The sequence below is a fragment of the Anolis sagrei genome, chromosome 3 (genome assembly GCF_037176765.1).
Source record: "Anolis sagrei isolate rAnoSag1 chromosome 3, rAnoSag1.mat, whole genome shotgun sequence".
Classification (NCBI taxonomy): domain Eukaryota; kingdom Metazoa; phylum Chordata; class Lepidosauria; order Squamata; family Dactyloidae; genus Anolis; species Anolis sagrei.
In genome coordinates this window covers 71,999,657-72,019,837 of record NC_090023.1, presented here as the reverse complement: position 1 = coordinate 72,019,837, position 20,181 = coordinate 71,999,657, and the positions used below count along the sequence as shown (strand labels likewise).

Sequence of the window (20,181 nt, the reverse complement as noted above, 5' to 3'; positions counted from 1 at the left end):
TTAGAATTCAACCCTTATATACTGATAGGAAAGGGTGGACACACTTGATATGCCAAGTACTGCAGGATGGTGGTACTGGGCTGCCAGCTATAACAGTAGAAGTTCATTCAACTGGCAGATTTCTATTCTCCCCTCATAACTGCATGACAGCTACAATGTCTGCATAAAAATACACTTAACTGGAATTCTGTACAGGCAGTCCCCAGGTTATGGACAAGATAGGTTCTGTAGGTTTGTTCTTAAGTTAAATTTGTATGCAAGTTAGAACAGATACATTTTAAGTGTAACTCCAGCCAATTTTTTTAAGTTTTGGATATCACAGGGAAGGGTTAACACCTCAGTTATGTTTCTTTTGCTGTCTTTGTTCCTGTTTAAAACATTTCACTTTCTGTCTCTGTGACAAAAGTTTTTTAGAAATTTGGCTTGTCGAGGAAACAAGGATTGCTGAGAAAGCTTCAGTGGAGACATCCTTTGTCCATGGTAACTCTTTTCAAGAGTGAATTCCCTTCCTAGGGATTACCTCATTCCCATTCTTAACTATGAGTTGTGCATATGAACTGCCCTGAGTGTCCTTCGGGGTTGAGAAGGGCAGTATATAAATACCAGAAATAAATAAATAATGTAAGTTGTATGTCTATAAATCAGAAACTGCCTGCATTATAACTGAACATAGAGGTCTGATATCTAGTCTGGAACATGACCGTAGATAGAGGAATCTGTCATTATTACTACTAGTATTTCTTCCTTATATGCCACACACCTGATTGGTAAGAGGTTGTTGAATCTGGTCAGTATATGATAAGGCAGAAACTTGTTGGTCATTTATGTTCTGTGGCCGACGATCACTGTATTGCTGATGTGAATGGGACATCTGTCCAGCCATCTGAAGGCCAGCAGCATGGAATGAAAATGACGGTGCAAGCCGAACAGATGAAGGTTTGCATGCTGAAGTCTCTCCTCCTGGAAAGAAAAGTGTGAGAGTTTAGTAAAATCATTCACTAAAATGTGAACATTTTATAACAGTATAAATGCATGCATACAGCCCAGACAGCTAAAATTAAAATTTCTAAATTCATATGTTTTTATTATTCTTAGTGACGATATGGGAGACATAATGAAAACATACATTCAACTTTTAGCTTACTATATGTGCTCAGTTTAATATCATTTGAAGTCTTCCCTATACAGTCTGAACCAGTCCCATCACAGTTGGAATGCTTTTGTGCAGAAAATGTCCATACTCAATAGCACCCACTTTCCTAAACTGGTCCAGAATAGTCTTGTGTGCAGATGATTCATTATATGAGCCTTTATAGATGTAAAATATTTTACTTATTCACATACAAAAAAAAAACATTCTCAAACATTTTCTTATCACAGAGTGAGATGTCAAGTTTGTTGCAATTTTAAATGAATGTTCACACTTTGGAACTTTTTGCAAAAATTGTGTTCATGCAAAAACACAATTTGAGGGGGCAAAAACCAAGATATTAGTGCAAAACACAGTTTCCTGTGAAAAATTGTTGCCAGGATAGATAGGTTTCACACAAAAAAACCTTAACTCACACTATCCATCATAGTCCAGGGCTATTCCAACAGTCATTGCATATATTCCATATATGTGTCCACCTAAGATTATACGACTGGGACACATTAGGGGTTCTGTTAGTGTACCATCCACCCCACTGCACTACAGTCTCCCTGCCTGAGCATGCTGGGGTGATCTCGAGCCTGGCATTAGAGCTCAGGACTTCACGGCCTTCATGGTAACCATGGGGCTGTCCCAATTAGTATCTGGCCCTACCCATTGTGCTGGACACACAGTAGATCTAGTTTTCTGTCAGGGATAGGAGGAAGGTGGCAGTGCTGAGGAGCTGGCCATCGCTCCATTGCCATGGACCGACCATCACCTGATCAGGTTTAGACTTACTGTGCCCCCTAACCTCTGCAGGGGTGGAGGACCAATTAAGATGGTCTACCCCAGGAGGCTTATGGATCCAGATGGATTCTTGATGGCTCCTGGGGATTTTCCCACCTCCTTGGAAGGTGATCCGGTTGATGCCCTGGTCATTTTCTGGAATGGGGAGTTGGCTAGGGCACTAGACATGATTGCTCTGGAGCGACCCCTCTCAAGTAGCCAAATTAAAAACCATCTCTTTGGTTCAACGAGGAGTTGACAGCGATGAAGCGAACAAAGAGGAGACTGGAGTGCGTGTGGCGGAAAAAGTCTAGCGAGTCAAACCGAACACGGCTATATCTCTATGTAAGGGCATATGCCATGGCAATAGAAGCCGCACAGAAATCTTTCGTTGCGGCCAATATTGCGTCCGCAAAGAACATCCAACAGAGCTGTTTCGAGTAGTCAGAGGGTTGTTGAACTCCGTCCCCCAGGATGGGTCCCCTGACAACTGACATGCCTGCTGTGAAACATTCACTCAGTTCTTTGTGGACAAAGTCGCTTTGATCCACTTTGGCTTTGACCCCATGTGAACGGTAGTCTCTAAGGATGTAACACTAGCTCCTGCTTGTCCAGTTTTGATGAATTCGTTTCAATTAGTGCAACTCGAGGATGTGGACAAGATTCTTGGAGCGGCAAGAGCAACCACATGCATCCTAGACCCCTGCCCATCCTGGCTGGTAAAGGAAGCCAGAAGGGGTTGGGCAGAGTGGGTGAAAGTGGTGGCTAATGCCTCCTTTTGAGAAGGCAAAATTCCAGCCAGCTTAAAACAAGCTGTAATAAAACCATTGTTGAAAAAACCATCACTGGATCCCACTCAATTAGTCAACTATTGGACAATTTCCAATCTCCCCTTTTTGGGCAAAGTCCTGGAACACCTGGTAGTCTCGCAACTCCAGAGATTCTTGGAAGACAGAGGTCCTCCAGTGGGGTCCGTGGGGTCTCTGGCTGCAGGATGACTACAGCTTCCACCGTGGTAGGTCAGTCTCCTCAAATCCCTCCAGTGGGTTGAATTGATCATGGGGGTTCTGTGTGGTAAGTTTGGTCCAGGTCCATTGCTGGTGGGGGTCACAGTGCTGTCTTGATACAGGGTGAACTACAGCTTCCATCATGTTGAGTTAGTACTCCAACCTCCTCCAGTATGTTCAGTTGCTGATCAATTCCGTTGTTTGCTGTGCCCCACAGAAAAGAGTGGGAAAGGGTTATGGGAGAGGTGGGATCATGCAAATTGCACACTAATTGAAAGAGTCAGAAACACTGAGATGTCTATGGTGGGGGAAACACAGAAAATCTAGGGTGATAGTCCCCATATGAAAGTCTTCACAGGTGGTGGGCAGTACTGTTTATGAAGGACATTTGCAGGGGTTGACACTCTTTATAACCTGCAATGTCATTGGAGGGAGGCTCCTCATAGGTGGGGGTTATAGCTGTAAACCTACAATGTCATTGGAGGGAGGCTCGTCATAGGTGGGGGTTATAGCTGTTCATGGAAGTGGGAGCCTATCTGTGAAAGTGGGCACCCCCCAGTCATACACACACATACATATTTTAACTTTTATTCTGGATAAAGATTTAAAATACTAGTCGGATGGTGGGGGTGTCTGATAGAAGTTCGGAGTTGTAGTCTACCCACATATGAACAGCCGTGTCATGGACACCTATAATGGATCTCAACCAAACTTGGTACACATAACCTTCATGATGTAACTTTAAATACTGGCAAGATTATGGAGACATGACAAAGGATTATGAGAGTTGAAATCTAGCCACATTCGAAGAGCTGAGTTAGTCTGATCCACTACTGATGGTGTTCCTCTCCTCCTACCAATCACACACCTCACCCTATTTACCAGCCTGTATCTCCCAACATCATTGCCCCTTCTCTACACAGTCTACAGATGATAGGAATTGTACTCCAACACAACGGCTGACCTGGATGACCCGTTGGGAGCAGACCTTCAACTTCCACCCACCCAGATCTAGAGTTGAAGAGAGTTCAATACCAGATAAATCTTGGACAGGATTTGCACCCTGCCAGATCTGGAGTTGCAGATCTGATGGGAGTTGCAGCTTGACCAGGTCTTGGACAGATGCGAGTTGCACCACATTAGATGTACGGTTTTATAAATTTTCCCATTATATAGTTGTGTGTTTTCTAATTGAACCATTCATAAAATCCAAAACCAAAGAATGACAACTTCTAATTAAAAATTTGACAAAATAACTAACCAGGGCAATAACGGGTATAGAAGCAATTTGATTTTTTAAAAAAAAAAAAAAAACCTTAACTGATTCAGTGATAGTTCAATTAAACTCAACAAATCTACATATGAATAAAACCATTTGGTTTTCACACTCTTTGGTTCTGTCAGGAATAACAATTCTAGTTTGAAAACATGATTTATAAGACCAAGATGTGATCAAATGTTTACATACTTCCTTCTTTCTCTTTGCTGTTACTGCTGCACTATCACCTTAAGAAAAACTACCCTTGTTTCTTAAACTATGTTTCCCACGTTCAGATGTCATAGGAAACCAAGAGCAAAGAACTAAAATCCTGAGCCCATTCTTTATCTCCTTCAAACTAATACTATCAGAAAAGATATCTTATCTCTTGGCTGACACTAACCCTGTGGTTACTCACAAGATGTTTCTTTTTGCCCTGGTAGTACAGAAAATACAGGCAATACTAATTTCTGATATTTCTGATATTGCAGTCAACTGTGCTAGGGATGCTTTTAACTAATAGTGGCTGTTTATATCCAAGATGTCCCCTGCTTAAGTTTTAATAATGCTGTATTTATTTAGTTTTACCTGGTTTTAATTACGCAGTATGTAGTATTTTAAGGGTGAATCTTGCCATCATGCGTTTTAATGATTTATAGGATTTTAATTGTTTATTTTATATTGCATTTAATAATCTGGTTTTATAACTTAGTAGGAATGCATAACAGTAAGAATGGCAATACTTCTGGTTGACCATATTACTAAAGACAGACTCTAAGATAGCTGTATGCTGCCATTAGTACCATCTTAAAAGAGACATTCTCTTCTATGAGAAAATATATTTTCTAAGATGATACACATTACTTAAGTACTAGCATCAAGGAGAAAACTTTTCATCTCCATATATGACATTTATCTATGTTCACCTTTCACTAACAGTCTAGAAGTGACCTCGTATCTGTGGGAATACATTTCAAGATTTCCCGTGGATAGTTGAAAGCATGGATAATAACAAACTCTGTATTTTATATACTTGAGCTGGAAGCACACCATAGATAGCTTCAATTTGTCAGCTGGAATACCACAGAACCATACTGAAGGACCTAGAGAGGCCCGGAAACATTTTTGGAGCATGGGTAAATGAAACCATAGATACAGAGTCTATAGATACAATGTCTTGCTTTATAGGGTTGTAGGTTTTTTCGGGCTATATGGCCATGTTCTAGAGGCATTTTCTCCTGACGTTTCACGTGCATCTATGGCAAGCACCCTCAGAGGTAGTGAGGTGTGTTGGAACTAGGGAAAAGGGTTTATATATTTGTGGAATGACCAGGGTGGGACAAAGGACTCTTGTCTGTTGGAACTAGGTGTGAATGTTTCAACTGACCACCTTGATTAGCATTTGATTTATACTTTTATACTATACTCTTGCTTTATACGTTTTTTCCAGATGAGTTTCCTGACGTCTAGCTACCCAAATTAGCTATTTCTTAGACTCCCGTGGTATCTCAACATGAAAAGATTGATATAGGAGATTAATAATCTATTGCCCTCTCTTCACAAAAAATATTATGCACAGAAAGATTATCACTCTCATTTGAGAAAATGACATTATACACACACACACACACACACTATATCTAATATACTACTCAAGACCCCTGGAATCTACAGATATAAAGTGTTTTCCAGTTTATTAAAGCAAGGGGTAATAGCTAATATTGTCGTTATGCTTGTGCAAATGATATTGTGCTGCAACAATCTTCTTCTTCATCGTCTGCAGGTGGGAGAATTCCAAAAAAAAAAACAAAACAAAAAAAACCTTCCAGTTGTTCTACAGAACAAGTTGCACCAATTTCAAATTGAGTAGTGCCCAAGAATATAAACATGCTACAACTTCTACAACTGGGAGAAAAAGAATACAACTCCGCTTGTATGATCATCCCTTCAACATTATTTCATATTTAGCCGGTGCTTAAATGCTTTTTACACCCTCCTGGACTCCCATGTCCTCTTTTCCCCAAAACAGGTTTAGCAGCACTGGCATTGGAAGAGTGCTGTAGGGATTTTTGTGTCAGGCTGCAGCACATTGTCAAAACTGTAATCAGAGAGAGTACTTCTTTAAGTACTACTGGTACATGTATAGTGACCTAGTTGTGAACCCTTTTCCCAAAGTGGTGTGGTAGAACCTCATATATTATTTCTGGTACTAGATCAAAACTTTTTGTTGCCTAGACATTTTAATTATGTCAGCTAATGTGAACTATCTATTTTATGTGTTACCTGCATTTTATTATGTGTTGTACATTGCCATACTATTGTAACAGGAAAGGGGATATAAAGATGTTTTATCATGGATATACTACTAACACAAATTCTTGGGTGTCCCACCTCTGTGTTCTTAAGACAATGCCCATTTATGCAATTTAAGACATTTTTAATTTAAAAAAAAAGCTGAATACGACATAATACAAATAGGTAGAATGTTTTTGAGGCCTAAATACAAACACCTGCTTTTAGAAGCGAAGCAGAGTTAGATTTGGCTAATATGTGAACAGAAGACTTCCAATCAACACTAGGTGCTACAGAACAGGGTATTATAAACTTTTCCCCATCGTGTCCGCTTTCCACTTGAGAATTTTTTACACACCCCAAGGTATGTAAAATAGATGTAAATCAAACATTTAATGGTAATAAATCAGCATCTGCAAGGCTTGCAGGTTGATTTTAAGTTTTTATGAAGTACCCCTGAAGCATTTTCTGTACAGTCCATTTGAAACAGTTCATACTGTTGCTAAGCGACTCATGTAATGTCTAAAACAGCCACTAGGTGAAGCTCAGGAACCTTTTCCTGATGCCACATTTTTCTTGATGCCAACATTGAGCTAAGTCTAGACAACAAGTCTGCCACATGCAAGGGAGTTGTACCTGCAAGAGTGGAGGAAGGCAAGCCATTTTGAGTGCACAGATTACCAGTTGAGGAATCACAGTTACAGTTAAGGAACTGTTTCTTTTTAATGGTCTCTACATCACACAAACAAGTAATTAGAATGTGTACTTACTAGAGGCAATTCAAGTCAGGACAAAAAAACAATGCAGCCTGATCAAATGTTGAATCCACATTTGATCAATATCCAATGTGTACAGCAAACCAAAGTAGCCAGTATACTGATTCTATGACTTTTTAGGGTGTCAGGTTCCAGTTGATTTGCAGTCTTGTGGGTTAGTCTGATGCTCTTGACAACCTACCCAGATAACTGAGTTAATAATGGGACAATGTATATGAGATCCCAGAACATTTGAATAGTTCTGTTTTCAAGAAACTTGCAGCTCACTGAAGACCTACGAAAAATGCTTGTCTCCCATCAAGAAAATGCAAATAATCTCTAATAGGAATGATGGATTTTTCTAAAATATGGGAAGAATATATTAAATGACCAAAACCTGGGGACATCTTTACACAAAAAAGAGACATACTGACAGAATATCTCTTTGTAATCAGAAAAAAATAATATAAAGTCAGCTATATTTCATAACAATGTGTTCGCGAACACATTATGGTGTTGTAACCATTCCATGAAATACTATTTAAATACCATGAAACAAAAATCAGTAGATGGCAATTTCAAGTGGCTTAGATGTTAGTTGAGACAACAAGACAGAGACCATGGTGGCACTGATGAGGTCACTTTTCTGGATAAAAATGAGACAAGCCCTTGAGAAATGTTTCACACTTGCTTGTTGAAATAATGCTGTGACAACAGGAGAAACACACTGATGAACTGCAATTGCAAAGAGGCAACACTTTAAAAACGATGAAAAAGTTAGCTCCTCAAGACCACTAAAAGTTTCCACAATGCACTCGGCACATCAAAGAAGGACGACCCTGAACTAATGAGGCTACAAATTCAGTCACCCAATCATAGTGGAGATTTTATTTATACTGATCCATAATCCCAAATTAGAAGGTAAGCAAGAAGTATAGCATAGATGTAATCCCAGATTCCACCACTCCGATAAAGCCACCAGAGGCCAATCATCAATGTAAGAAAATGCTCTTACTTCTAAAATCATAGGAAAGGAGAGTACAGCTGCCACACATCTTGTGAAGAGAAACTGAATCACCAGAAGTCTAAATGGCAGAACTTGACATTGGTAAAGTTGCCAAGCAATTGCAACATACAAAATGTTTGGCATTGAATTTTGATGGCTCTGATCCACTCTGACTCAGACACCAGTATTAACCCAGTCTCCGTGGATGTAACTGAAGCATCTGCTTGTCTTTGTTTAATGGATTCCTTTCAACTGATTCGGCCAGAGGACATGGACAAGATTTTGGGAGAAATGAAGCCGACCATTTGTTCTCTGGACTCCTGTCTATTGGAATTGGCTGGGGGGGGGGGGGGGGGCGGTGGAGTGGGTGAAGGTGCAAGGTAAACACATCCATGACCCAAGGCATAATGCCAATTAGATTCAAGGAGGCAATAGTAAAACTGCTATTAAAGAATCCAGAGTTATTAGGGATCAGTTGTAATTCCACCAACCCCCCCCCCCGTGTTTTTGTTTTTTGTTTAATCTAAAAGTTGCCAAGCTACTCCTATTTCCACTCAACATTTGAATCTAGAGAAGGTGAACAGAAGCATAGCACAGAAAATACTGTTAATACCACTTCACTTCAAAGGATTATTTATACTGGTATTTTAACAGACTGCCTAAGTCTATTTGATATAACCCTAATTCCATTTGATACTAAATTAAGTCAAATCTGACATGTGAACCCTGGGGACAGTGATACCAAGACTAATAATGATTAAACGAAGTCTTAGCAATCAGTCACAAAGATCAGGGGCCAAGTGTCATATGACAAAATTTTAAAAATGTATTCAGTTGGATCAGAATGGCTCTTCGAATCTGATTTATTTATACTGCAAATTTAGCAAGACAAAAGCTTTATAATCCTTGTTTTCTTCATCAATGTAAAAGAGGCACATACACTGATTAAGCAGGTGTTCATTATTATCTCCAGTGTACTAACTTTTCTGAGCAGCTACAATGGAAAATATTTTTGCAATGCTTAAATTCTCATAAAACAAGAGAAAATATGTAAATAGAATTTGAAAAAGTAGGCTATACAAGTTAAGCTCCTACAATATGAAAAGCCATGGTTGTATATTCTTTGGTTCTCAGCAGACAGCCCCTATGTAATCCTATTGCTGTTGAAAGTAGAACTGGAAGAAAACTATTCCAGAGCCATATTCTAAAATACTATCATCATCAGAAATACCTAAATTCTATGCTTTTAGTGGAGGCATGATTTTGTTTTAGACCCACTAAGTAAATAAGCTCAGGATTGTTTAATTCTCATTTTAGGATATTTAGGAATATTTGATTTTGTCAACTAAAAATACTATGTATTAAACACTGCTCAAATATACTTGCTTCTGAACAATTATGAGTAATGGTCTTGCTCACATCCTGCACATGCAGAAAGCAGGGAAATACAATAACCTGTGTTCTATAATAAAATGCAGTATATTCATTTTCTTATTTGTACAATCAAATTCTGCTTGAGACCGAACATGGAGCTCCCTGCCTTCAAGCTGATCTGACCTACAGCAGGGAGTTCCACAGTTCCGCAATGCCCCGCTTGGGCCAACTGCATGAACGTGGCCACAGCAGCAGCTGCAACTCAGAAGCCTCCTCATTTCTTTGCTTTTCCCTCTTCCTAACATTGTAACTAATCCCCCAATAAAATATATCAATTAATTATAACTTTTCCCTCTCCATAGTGTTACTTTGTGTCCTTTTACTGCCTCAAACTTTCCTTTCAATAAATCATTCCTTTCCCGGGTGGCAGACGGCTGCCAGCCCTCCTAGGATGCGATTGTCGCATCCCGGGGAGGCAGAAACTGCGTTCCCTTGAACCACAGATATGGAAACCCCTCGGGCCCCGTATCCACGAGTTAATGGAATGCTCCAAAAATGGTGCCAATCTTCTCCTGGGAGAATTCTAAGACTAATGGCTATCTCGGTTTCACTCCGCCCCGGGAATAACCCTTTTTGCCCCCAAAACCATATCTTGGAGTCCAGATGTCTTTCTGAAGATGCTGCCACCATTTTGTGGATATCCAAGGCGCCTGCTGATCCCGGGGAACTGTCATAGTCAACCCATGAAACCCCTAAGATGCCGGTGGGCCGCCTTGGTCCTTGGTATGAAGGAAACTGTAGTTCTCCCCCAGATTGTGATCTTCAGCATTGGTGGACAATTATAAGGACTCCATGGAAACTGGGACACCATTCCCCACTTGCCTTTTCTGGATTTTACAACTTTGGACAACTTTCTCAAACTTTCAAGGAACTTTGACCAAGCCCTATGGACTCCCTTCTCATGATTGAGGGATGTTATGGTTTTATGCTCATGGACTTTTTTTTTTGGACTCTGGTGGGTTGGATGGATATATGAAATTCCCTTTATGTCTTATTATTCCTTAAGTATCTCCCTGACCCCTGTGCGCATGTCTATATATGAAAAAATATAGAAACCCATTTGGACAGCTTCAAATCGGCCTAATTCAATCATCTGGACATTTGTTTCATTGTTCTTTCCAAGGACTGCGTTCTCCACCCTCATTGGCCGAAAGCTGGAAGCAGTGCTGGCTTTCCCCTCCAGCTGATGACGACAGCCAATCAGAGAGATGCTGGCTAAGGGGCAGGGGACGGGAAATTTGAACTTTGACAGCTCTGGTTTTCTATAAAAATGTACTAAAATTCACTGCATGTATGTCTCTCCTGATGAACTATCACAGTTTGACATCCTTTCCAGCTGGATCGCAATAAACAACTCGGTGGCCTTTCTTCAACCTTGGTGAGATTTATTTGGGAAAATTCAGGGAAAATTCTGGGTTTCTTCCTCTTCGCTTGCCAAGATTCCGGACTCTCTTTGGTGGGTCTCAGAGATCCTCTCTCCTGGGTGGGAGCCTCCAAATTCTAGCTTGATATCATGCTTATTTTCAATGTATAGCTTGATACAAATCATAGACTGCATCTACACTGAACATTTAATGTTCAGCGGCCACACAACAAACTTATACAAAACATGTGAAAGAAAGCCCTATGCATCAATGTTCTGTGGTTTGTGAAAAAAAACAATCTGAGCCTCTAGATCATTTCATAATTTTCTATACAATCACCTGCACAGAGAAAACCACTTTCTTCACTACCAGTTTGAAACTGCAATAAATGGTCAGTGTAGTTGGGGATGTGGATATAAAACATAACTTATCCCCTCAGGATGCATCACAAGAAAACTCTTCCTTCCTTCTCATGTGACCTTCAAAAAACAGTAGACCTTCAAGTCTACTGTTTCAGGTAGACTGAAACAGTAATATCCAATGCAACGAACCAATCACCATTAAAATGAAAAGGAAGCATAACAGTAATCATGGATATATGATCTGATACAACATATATAAACAAAAAACATGCTACTTACTACAAAAGCAGAAATTGTTAAAATTGCATTTTTAAGGCTGGAAGATATATTTGCCTGGAGCAGGAAAAACATTAACTTGAGGTACCTGGGTAAGATTTCTGGGAAAAACAGTTCTCTACCATAAGACAAAAATAGGTTTACATGCCACATAATAGTGTGCAGGGTCTAAGACGTAAACCCCCTCCCCCAAGGTCTCACTACTAGGAGGCAATAGAATGTTTTGGGGATCCTAGACACTAGATCCCATCTGCTCTTAGAAGTTAAACAGGGTTAGACCATAGAATCATAATGTTAAAATAAACCACAAAGACCATCCAATCCAATCCTTTGCCATACAGGAACACAAATCAAAGAACTCCATCCAGTCTCCATTTAAAAACTTCCAGAGAAGGAGACACCACCACATTATGATACAACATATTCTATGATCGAATAGATCTTACTATCAGTAAATTCTTCCTAATATTTAGGTGGAATCCCTTTGCTTCCAATGATTGAACAGAAATAACACTGCTACTGACATATGTACTGATATTGTCTTCAATTTTCTTCATAAACTAATAAGCTGAAGAAAATAAGTTACTTAAAAAAATAAACAACTCTTCTTCAATGTACCAGTCCTAATCTGATGTCATAGATTTAAGTCTAGCAAGGAAGCTTGTATTCCCAACTTTTTTCTCTCAGTTAGTTCCAAAGGTACTAAAGCTTTCTCTGCATATTGATCCAAACTAATTAGACCCGTGGTTCTCAAGCTTTGTTCCTCCAGGTGTACTGGACGTTGGCTTCCAGAAATCTCAGCTGTTAGGAACTCTGGAAGCTGAAGTCCAAAACACCAGAAGAACCAAAGGCTGATAACCACTCAATTAAACTATTTCTTTGACTATAGGGATATGTTTGTATCCCAACTACAGGGACACAAGAAAAATTCTATACTAGATTCCAAGAGGAAATGGATTATATACTAAAATAAGACACAGTGATAAGACATACGTGATTGGAATACAAAAATAGGAAACACAGCAGAAACACTGTTGGACAATTTGGCCAAGGATCAAGAAATAAAGAAGGAGAGTATGTATTGTCGAAGGCTTTCAAGGCCGGAATCCATGGGTTGTTGTAGGTTTTTCTGGGCTATATGGCCATGTTCTGGAGGCAATTTTTCTCCTGACGTTTCGCCTGCATCTATGGCAAGCATCCTCATAGGTCCTCAACCCAAAGAAGGAGAGTGATTTATCAGATTTTGTGAGGCCAACATAGTTAGCCCATTGCAAACTCATTCTTCAGGCAACCCAAAAGATTACCGTATACATGGTCATCACCTGTAGATCAGTACAGAAATTAAAAAGACTATATGATCAGAAGCAAAAGGTGGAGAACAAATTCTTTTCCACACACACACAAAAAAAAAACAAGACTAGGAAGAGATTGTATCACAGATAAATGAAACACTAATATTACAAATTAGAGTAAAGTTGAAGAAGTGCACTAAACAATCACCGTGTCAAATAGCTACCTAAAGAGAAATCCCTGTTGAATTTAGATCTCTCCCATTAAACTCAATAGCATGGAAACTAGAAAAACTTTAGACCAAAACTCGGGACATTGTCAGAAAGAATACAAAGAAAAAAGTCTGTCTGCTGATAACGGTTTTTTTAAAAAGATTCTTCCCTGACAATGTCCCTAGTTTCGGTCCAGAGGTTTTCTATATAAGAAAATTCTCACTGGGTGATTAATGAAACTCTGAGCAATAAAGGTCATAGGAAAAGGATATATAAAGTTGACAAAAATAAGGTCAGACTCCTAAACACAACTGTTCAGTGACTTGTGTATAGAGACAGAGAATGATAAAAATAATGAAAACACAGAAGACAATGACAAATTTGGAACAAAAGATGTATTTCACAAAATTTGAGAATTCAAAAGAAAACATAAAACAAAAATGAAGATGATATATGCCCAACAAGCAAGCTGTTAGTAAAAATGAAAAAAAGAGTAGAAGCTATATGCTTAGAAACTGTATGAAAGAACTAAAAGAATGAGATTTATTTAAGGAGGAACAAATACACAATTTTAGCAAGTGAAGTGGAAAGAATTCTTCATCACATTTGGGAAAAATAAATCAGGAATAGATGGCATACCAATAATAATTTAAGCTACAGAGACAACATCCATTCAAATTCTAATCAAAATGTGTTAACAAATACATAAAACAGCTAGTTATTTTAAGTTTATATTGATATTGTTTTACTTATTGTTTTGATTTGGTTTCTCTGTTTGTTTGTTTTTATTATATCATTGAACGTCTGTCACTTTTTGTTTGGAAACCACCCTGAGTCCCCCAGGGAGATAAGGCGGGTCATAAATAAATTTTATTGTTATTATTAATGGCTTACATATTGGAAAGACTCAAGAATCAAGAAAGGGAACACTAAAGATGGCAGCAGTAATCAAACCAGAGCATTAATCTTCCATGAAAATGAAGTGATGATCAATATATCAGAAAACTTCATGGGAAAACTTCAGCCCTCCAGGGCCCATGTTTCCTAACAGCCGCCAGGAAACAGCTTCAAAGAGGAGCTCTAGCCAAAACTGAGGTGTGCATTATATTTGCATCACACCGTAATTTTAATGCTGAGCTAAAGCAAAAGGGGAAGCTGTTTCAGGAGGTGCACCTAGAGCTTCTCTTTGAAGGATGCCATCTCTAATTAAATGGCTAGTGCTCAATTCTATGCAATCCTGGGATTTGTAGTTTGGTGAGATATCAACATTCTTTGGCAGAGAAGGTTCAAGACCTTGTAAAACTACAGCTCCCATGGTTCCATAGTACTAAGCCAAGGCAAATAAAGTGGATTCATTCTACAGCATAGATGAACTCCAAGGTTTTCTTTTCCATTGATAGAAGCTTTGTTGTTCTAACAATTGTTTATAATGAAGGAATTCTAAGCAGTTAGCAACAGCAATGTACACCTTTTTTGGCCAAATTATAATGGGCATGCTTTTCGTCATTGCGCATTACATTTGGCAGCAAATACTTTTCTAGTTTTCAGATACTAAACTACCAGCAAAAGAATAGGACTTGGAGGCACAGTTATTTAAAAACACTGGTGAGATCGTATCATGAAAAATATATTGTGGAATACCACAAAGAGAATAATTCCACCCCCTCCGCAAGCACGATTGGTGGGGACGAGAGACAGGGCCTTCTCCATGGTGGCCCGTCGGCTGTGGAACTCCCTTGCCAGTGACATCAGGCAGGCCCCATCTCTTCTGGTTTTCAGAAAAAAGTTAAAGAGCTGGCTCTGTACACAAGCGTTTGAAGAATAAGTTATTAGAGATTTTGACACAGTCTGAATAAGGATTATGAGAAAAGGATGATGGATGAATGGAATTATGCACGTTATATGTTTTAATCTGCTTATTGTTCCCTGTGTTTTATTTGCTCAACTGTTTTAATTTCTTTTAGTTGATGTGATATGTTTTATTGTTATGTTTTTAGGCGGCACTGAATTTTGCCAGAGCTTTATGCCACTTGGAGTCCCCTGCGCAGTGATAAAAGTGGGGTATAAATGAAGAAAATAATAATAAATAATAATTGCATTTTTTATTTCTATCTATGGTTGCAAAAACGGTACAGTAATGAAAATTGACAGGAGAATTTATTTATTTATTTAGGGCAGTTATATCCCGTCCTATCTCAACCTCCGCAGAGGGACTCAGGATGGCTAACAACTGGTACAGCACAGTGCCAACAACAGAGAGAAACAAGCATAAATATACATATTACCAGCTGTACCGTGCCACGCGTTGTTGTGGCCCTCAGAAAACAGAGGAATTCCAGTTTAAGCAATAGACAGAAGGGACAGATGGAAGGGACATTGACAGATGGAACAGAAGGTAGATGGATAGAACATAGATAGACAGAATGGTAGATGGAGTGATCGATGCATGGAAGGATGGATGGACAGACAGGCAGGCAGACAGACAGCTTTATAGTCAAAGGGGGTTGGACTGAATGGCCTCTGGGGTTCCCTTCCAACTTGCTGACCATCTGCCAGGAGGGCTTTGATAGTGTTTTCCTTTACTGTAAAATGAGGTTGGACTGGATGGCTTTGGGACTGCCCTCCAACTGGATGGTCATCTGTCGGGAGGGCTTTGATGGTGGAAAATGAGGTTGAACTGGATGGCCAATGGGGGGCCTTCCTCACTCCAAAGGGTTTCCCGTGCCCATCCTTCCATGCGTGGCATTAAAGGGCCTCTTCCCTGGCAATCCCCCTCCCTCCCTCCCAGCCGTGCGTTGCTGTGGCCTAGCATGGTGATATTGAAAATATTTTAAAAGTAAACAACTAAATACTTTTTAAAATAAAATAGTAATAGTAAAACATTTTTAAGTTAATTAAATATTTTTAGATTTAAATGTTGTAAAGTTAAACAATTAAATATTTTAAAATTAAATAATTATTTTTAAAACAAAGTATTAAGTAATTAAATATTTCATGATTAAACCAAATAGAATAAAATAAAATATTAAAATAAACAATTATAGAATTAAACTATTAAATATGTATAAATTGTAATATTAAAATTAAAGGAATATTCTAAAATAAAAATGTTAACATTAAATACTTTAAATTAAACATTTTATTTTTTATTTTAAATATTAAAATTAAATAATTTAATTTAAATAATTTTCAAAATCAAAATATTTTAAAACTAAATAACTATTTTAAAATTAAAATATTATAATTAAAATATGTTAAAATTAAACATTTAAAATCAAAATATTTTAAAACTAAGCAATTAAATATTTTATAATGAAAATGTTAAAATATTTTAAAATTTAACAAATATTTTAAATTTAAACTATCTAAATTAAATATTCAAAAGTTAAATATTTTAAAAGAAAATATGAAACATTAAAATAATTTAAAATTAAATAAATATTTTATAATTATCATGTTATCAAAATATTTTAAAAGGCTTATATAAATTTATTGATATATATTGCCAAGCGTTACATAATCGTTGGGCCAGTTCAATTTTTTGTAGCTCTTTGGGATAGATTTTTGTGTCATATCATTGACTTAAAGCCTTTTCTAGTTGATTTATTTATTATTTTGGATTATATTATTATTATTATTATTATTATTATTATTATTGCACTGTATCATCTGTACTACTGTATAAACCCATTTGATTTGGGTGCTATACTATAAGAAAATATATGTATTGTTGTTGTTATTATTATTATTATTATTATTATTATTATTATTAGAACATGGTATCATCTCTGCTGCTATTTGATCCTATATGCTTGGGGTGCTATATTTGTAGAATGAATGGTGTCTTCCTACTTGGCAGAATGGGGTTGGAATTGGATGGCCATCTTTTGGGAGAGCTTGGATGGAGTCTTCCTGCCTGTCATGAATAGGATTGCAGTTTCTCTATTCTGAGTCTGGGTTAATGTTGGATTAGCTCTGAGCTTGATTGCTTTTGCTTCCGCAGAACTTCCTTTCTCCCAAATCCATCCTATCAGTGGTAGATTAGCCGGGTCTGGATAGATACCCTCCTTGGGAGAGGCAGAGTAACCTGGGCAGTATGTAAGGGATAGCGACAGGGAGGCAGGCCTGTGGGGATGAGGCCTCCATGGGAGCCTGCTGGCACGTGCTCTCCTTCCCTCCCTCCCTGAGATGTACGGTTGGATGTCTTTCTAAGGGGAGTGGGGAAAGAAGGGAGGAGGCAGCATTTCCGTGCATGCTCTGTATCCTGTTATAGCATCTGTGGGCTTTTAAAAGTCACTTAGAAAAGGGAGGGAAGGAGGGGGAACTGTTTTTCTGTGTTTTTCTGAGTGACATACATTGGATTGTTAGGTGTATGGTGTCCAAATTTGGTGTCAATTTGTCCAGTGGTTTTTGAGTTCTGTTAATCCCACAAACGAAACATTACATTTTTATTTATATAGATAATAAAAACAATATAAAAACATTAAAACAGATCGCCAATTTAAGTTGTCATCCTAAAAGCAGTCCATCAGAATGAAAAGAGTTCTAGAGATACTAGGACTGACCAATAGAAAATAATGGGACCTAGAATAATAATAATATACTTTATTTGTATCCCGCTACCATTTCCCTAAAGGGGAGTTGAGGTGGCTAACATGAGGCCAAGCCTAAAATTACAGTACAGCAAAATAAAATACAAAGAAGCAAAAATACCATCAAAATAAATACATGAAATAACAAAATAAAATAAGCAGTTTCAAAATAACATTATAGCGAAATAGAATGCAGTGGGCGGGCCAAATGTACTAGGATAAAATTGATAAAACCCTGAATGAGATAGATAGTGGGAGAATGTGTTTCTGAGGGAGGAGCTCAAAAGGAAGAAGTCTCCCAAGAAGCTGGAACAATTGAGCCTATCATACTATGGCCATTTTGTGAAACAATATATAACTAATTAATTGATAATACTTGGTATAATTGGAGGCAATAGGAAAAGAAGAACACTGAATTTAAAATGGATAGACTTAATCACAGCTCTGAACATGCAGGACCTGAGCTGATGACACAGTGTGTTGCAAGTCTCTCTTCGCATGGTTGTCATGAGTCAAAACTGACTTTGATAGCAATTAGGAACAACATGCTAGCCATTTGAAAAATATGTGACAAAGGGGAGAGAAGAGATTAATATGAACATTGTGAAGACATTCTAATAAGAGTTGTTTGACAGTTAAATAAACCACCTTGCAAGACAGTGGGATCTCCTCTCCTCGCTAATATTAAACAGAAATGAAACTTTTATCGGTAATCAAGCTTTGGCTGTGAATTATCTGCAATGACATGAGTCAGACTAGATAGCTCCAAATCTGTTTCAACTCTAGATTTTTATGATTTTTCCATAGAAGCTTGGTTTATTACAAAAACTGTACATTTACCAAATGGCAATGCTCAATTGCCTGTCTGAAATTTTGTGGGGGGAAAAGAAATTTACAGTATATTCTGGCGTATAAGACTACTTTTTAACCCAAGAAAATCTTCTCAAAAGTCAGGGGTCGTCTTATACGCGGGTGTAGTCTTATGCATGGGAGTCGTCTTAACTCTATATTTTAACTGGAAAACTTGGGGGTCGTCTTATACGCCCAGTCGTCTTATATGCCGGAATATACGGTAGCTTTTTTGTTGGCCAAATTATGTTAAACACCTTACTATACACTTATGTTAATGATTTCTTGTCCCAGCATTGAATGTTTGCTGTATATATGCTGTGCTCCGCCCTGAGTCCCCTTTGGGGTGAGAAGGGCAGAATATAAATGTTTTAAAAAAATTATTAAAAAGAAAATAAAGATGGGATTCTACTTAAAATTACATTTTCATAGTCAAACTTAAACTTTTACTTCTTTCCTTTCAGTGATATATAGGAATCTACATTGCTCCCATGTTGCTTTATGGGAAGAAATGTATTAGCAAATATTACTAAGCATGAAATCTTTGGTAAATACAAATACAGGATATGAAAGTGAAGTCAGCAAACCTGGTTTTGAATTTCTCTGTCCCATTTAATCAAACTTATTTGCAAGTTCATTGTGCGACCAAAATAATACTTATAAATTCACTAGCTTTAAATGAAGAACAAATATGCTGCAAACTTCTGATTACGCAAAAGTTTCAATTCATGTAAGTATTAATTCAAGGCAAGGATGTCCTGCGTCATGAATTAACAGATGGAACACATAGGGCAGAACAAATAAAACTGTGAGGCATGCTGACAAATACATGAAAATGGGGGTTGGAGATTAAAGTAATGAACAGTTAGAAGGACTTCTATAGCAAGGGAAAGCATCTTTAATTTTCCAAAACCCAACAAAACTTGGTATGTCTGAACAAATACACAACCGTAACTGTATGCAAATACTTAAAATGACCTATTGTTAGATTTTGAGTATCTCAGGTTTTAATAGTAAAATAATCTTTTCAGACACAATAAAAACATTTTGTTATCTAATATCCATAAATACTTCCAAGGATAGAAGTATAGCAACTTTCTCCCTGGAAAGCATGAAACACAAAAATCACATACAATGTATACTTGTGACCAAACATTTTGTCTGCATAAAAGTCCTACTGTAAAAACTGCAAATTTCTGTGTTTGCAATACAAGTAGGTAAGAGAAATTAAATCCTTATTTCTACTGTCTCCGCCTGCAGTGAGTGGAAACTGCTGCAGATCATTAAATACTCATTTATCAATGCCTCTCACCAGGCAACACAATGCAGCAGAACAGCACACAGAAACCACCCTGAACCCTAGCAACAGCAGCTAATTAGCATAGCCTACCACTAAAACGACACCATATGATTGGAAGAGTTAGTCAGAGAGCTGGCCAATCAAAGTAGGTTATGCAAATAGCAAGCTTTAGTTGCCAGGGCAGAGCTGCTTCTCGTTGTCCAATAGGAAAACAAGCAATAAATAAACAAGAAATGAAATTGAGCTTTGTCACATTTTCAAGTTGT

The 20,181-nt window shown here is 37.9% G+C and overlaps 1 protein-coding gene across 2 annotated transcripts in view; it reads right to left on the bottom strand.

Annotated features, from left to right (window-relative positions):
• The window catches only part of DYRK1A (dual specificity tyrosine phosphorylation regulated kinase 1A), a 107,808-nt gene that overhangs the window by 14,410 nt on the left and 73,217 nt on the right, over positions 1–20,181 (bottom strand). For both annotated transcript variants that reach the window (XM_060770341.2, XM_067466714.1), the window contains exon 3: positions 761–960. In XM_060770341.2, coding sequence (XP_060626324.2) covers positions 761–960 — 200 coding nt within the window. The remainder of the gene's footprint in view (positions 1–760; positions 961–20,181) is intronic.